At 34.3% G+C, this 3532-nt stretch overlaps 1 protein-coding gene across 1 annotated transcript; it reads left to right on the top strand.

The window, feature by feature from the left end:
* The first annotated feature begins 2301 nt into the window (after positions 1-2301).
* LOC141648310 (cold shock protein 2) lies at positions 2302-3288 on the top strand. Its single transcript, XM_074456859.1, has one exon. The coding sequence runs from the start codon at positions 2403-2405 to the stop codon at positions 2994-2996; it is 594 nt and encodes a 197-aa protein (XP_074312960.1). The 5' UTR covers positions 2302-2402; the 3' UTR covers positions 2997-3288.
* The last annotated feature ends 244 nt before the right edge of the window (positions 3289-3532 follow it).

Here is a 3532-nt window from a genome sequence, read left to right as displayed (position 1 = left end):
CGGCCGAGGGTAGAACAGTCTTTCCACCTGCTCTGCCACTTGGCAACTTGGCCACTACGTGACAAAAGGTGAAAGTCTATAAATACTCCTCAATCCTCATTGAGAAAACGATCCACAATTCATCCATAAACTCACTATTAATCTGGTATAAACTCCCTTATCTCTCTACAATATACTTTGCCAAGTAACACACAACGTAATCTCTTTAAGTTTACTGACTTGAGCGTCGGAGTGAGTACGTTCGGTACCAAGTTGAGCCCTCAGTTTGTTCATCTTTACAGGAGAGACCGAGAGGAAGAGACAAGCAAAGACGTCATTCAACAAGCTTACGTGGTCACAAATCCTGCTCCGGAATTACACCCGAAACAATAATCAATATAATCAATATAATCAAATAAATAAATTAAACCATAAAATACAATACACAACTTAGAAACTCATGATAAATGGGCATATTTTAAATAAATAAAGTGAATAGAAACTATTATAGGTATTGTGGGTTTTATAGTCATTACACAACCATAAATTCCCATATTTTAATTTAATTTTTAATTTATTTTGTGGTATTATTAAATTCGATAATTGATTGCCGAGGACCTCAAGAGATGAATTTAATAGAAAAAAATGTTAATAAAAATTATGGGTGTTGAGTAATATAAGGAGTTTTAATAACCTAAAATTATTAACATATTATATTACAAAAATTAATTAAATAGGAAAAACTTTTAATTAATTTGGTGTGTGTTAAGTATTATGAAGAGTTTTAATCAATTTATTACCATGTTTAATTAAAATAAATTAATTAGGAAAATGTTAATAATGGTGGCTGACTGGCTGTTTAGTAATGTGAAGAGGTTTAATTAATTTATTAAGAGGTTTAGTTACAAATTTTTATTAACAATGAATTAAATAGGAAAATGTTAATAATGGTGAGTGTTTAGTAATATGAAGAGGTTTAATTAATTCCTTAACATATTTTATTACAAGAATTTCAATTTTAATTTTAATTATGAAATTTATTAACATGTTTTATTACAAAAATTTCAATTAAAATGTCAATATTAATTATAAATTATGAAATTTGATGTAAATTTGTAAGGGTTATATAAATTTTGGAAGACAATATATTTAATATACAAAATTAATTTAAGAATAATGATAATATCCTTTCATATTATAGATATAAGTGAATTAAATTAATTTATAGATAAATGATTTAAATTAATGTCATGTAATAATAAATTGATAATCCATGTCACATTAATTCGCCATGTTATATTAAAAATATGCAACATCACATTTAAATATGCCACTTCACATTAAATTTTAATCTAGGTGGCTTTTTGGATCATACGTGACTTTGTCTAGGTGGTGTTTATTTGTCATTTTAGGGTAGCCTTTTAATTATATTTTATAGATGTAATGATATTTGGTGAACTCAGAAAATGAAATAAGATAACTAAAACTTCGGTGAAACAAGTTACAATAATCAAATAAAGTACCTTATAAGGTATGACAAACCGTGCCTAAAGAGACCACAATCAATTAAAAAATAGTTGAACAATTGTGTTTGAAATTACGCCTTATAACTAAAATTTTGGTGAAATAGATGTTTTACATCGTTTAATTAGTGACATTTTTCTTGTGATGAGAGAAATCGTAGCAGCTATCTTAGGTGCGTACATTATCGTTTAATTAGTGACATTTTTCTTATGATGAGAGAAATTGTAGCAGCTATCTTAGGTGCGTAATCCAATACATGTATAACCGTTACCTCCAAAGTCCAAACCACGTATACAGACATACAATCATGTCATAGATAACCTCACAGATTGATTTTGGAGAGCTTCAACCAGAGGCCCATAAAAATCTCACCAGAATTTTAACAAACTCGACCATCCTAATCAAACACAATTTATCATTATCACTATTATACACAAATATTATTTTATTCTTAAAAAGATTATAATATCATAGACGATCCTATACTATAATTAATAAAAATAATCTTTAATCTCCTTCCAAATCAACCCAAATAAAATCAAACCGATTTACCTTAACCTAAAAAAAATCTCAACAACTCCCTGACTTCTCTTCTTCCCCTCAAATCCCATAATCCAACGGTTCAAACACACAAATCTCAACAATCTTGACTCCCAATCGTCAGATTCAATCCCTCAAATCACAAAACCTAAATATCTTCTTTTTTCCTTTTTATTTTTCCCAAAAAACCCCACAAAATATCAACGTGTCACACACACAAAAAACCCTTTCACATCCTTCCTCTTCCCCACTATATAATCACACCTCCACCGCCTCAATTCCTTCACTCACAAAAATCCCCCTTTTTTCCCCAATCAATTAAATCAATTAAAATTTCTAGGGTTTCCGGTTTCATAACAATGTCGGGAGATGGTGAGAGATTAACGGGTACGGTTAAGTGGTTTAATGATACCAAAGGGTTCGGGTTTATCACCCCGAACGAAGGCGGAGAAGATCTGTTCGTTCATCAATCGTCGATCCGATCCGACGGTTTCCGTTCCCTCGGTGACGGTGAGACGGTTGAGTACCAGATCTCGTCTGGTGACGATGGGAGAACCAAGGCTGTTGATGTGACTGGACCGGGTGAGGGTCCGGTTCAGGGTGGAAACCGTCGTGATGGCGGCGGCGGTGGTGGGAGGTATGGAGGTGGCGGTGGAGGATCGTATGGTGGTGGCGGTGGTGGAAGTTATGGTGGTGGTGGTGGAGGTAGGTATGGTGGCGGCGGTGGTGGAGGGTATGGCGGCGGCGGCGGTGGTGGTGGAGGAGGTGGATGTTATTCCTGTGGAGAACAAGGTCATATGGCTAGGGAATGTCCCAGTGGTGGAAGCCGTGGTGGAGGTGGCGGTGGAAGGTACGGTGGCGGCGGCGGTGGAGGCGGCGGCGGCGGTGGTGGATGCTATTCCTGTGGTGGTCAAGGTCACTTTGCTCGTGATTGTCCTAACCCGAGATCTTAGTGATCTAGGGTTTGTTATCGTTATTGTTGTTTAATTGTTATGGGTCTTGTTTTCGGGTTTGGTATCTGGTTTCGGGTTATGTTGGTTTTTGAATTAATGTTTTGGGTTTTCGGTTAATTTCGAAATTAGGGTTTAAGGAAGTTGGTTAATTAATTAATTAGTGTTTTTGAGTCTTATTAAGATGGGGTGTGATAGTGAAGAATGATAGAAGTGAGATGATGCAATGTTTTTGTCCAGATCTGGGTTTAAACAAATGTTAATATCAATGAATGAATGAAATACACTTCCCTTATTATTTCGTCTCGGTTATTTAATTTGATTTTAATGCATTGTTATTACGATTGTTATTTATATTTGCATTCTTCATATCGATTTTTTCTGCGATTAATTCGATTATATTCAGCTGCTTCATATAAACGCCGATTAAATTCCATCGGCTTGTTTTATGATATCCACTTTTATAGCACAATTAAATTCGTTCATGTTATATGGTAAGTACTACAAAGAATGCAATACTTGGCGTATTAGTGGAGCTG

Source organism: Silene latifolia, chromosome 3, assembly GCF_048544455.1.
Source record: "Silene latifolia isolate original U9 population chromosome 3, ASM4854445v1, whole genome shotgun sequence".
NCBI lineage: Eukaryota > Viridiplantae > Streptophyta > Magnoliopsida > Caryophyllales > Caryophyllaceae > Silene > Silene latifolia.
The sequence above is the reverse complement of the archived record's forward strand: the minus strand, read 5'-3'. Positions and strand labels throughout refer to the sequence as shown.

Coding starts and splice junctions, on each gene's coding strand:
- LOC141648310 (XM_074456859.1), top strand. CDS start 2,403: ATGTCGGGAGATGGTGAGAGATTAACGGGTACGGTTAAGTGGTTTAAT.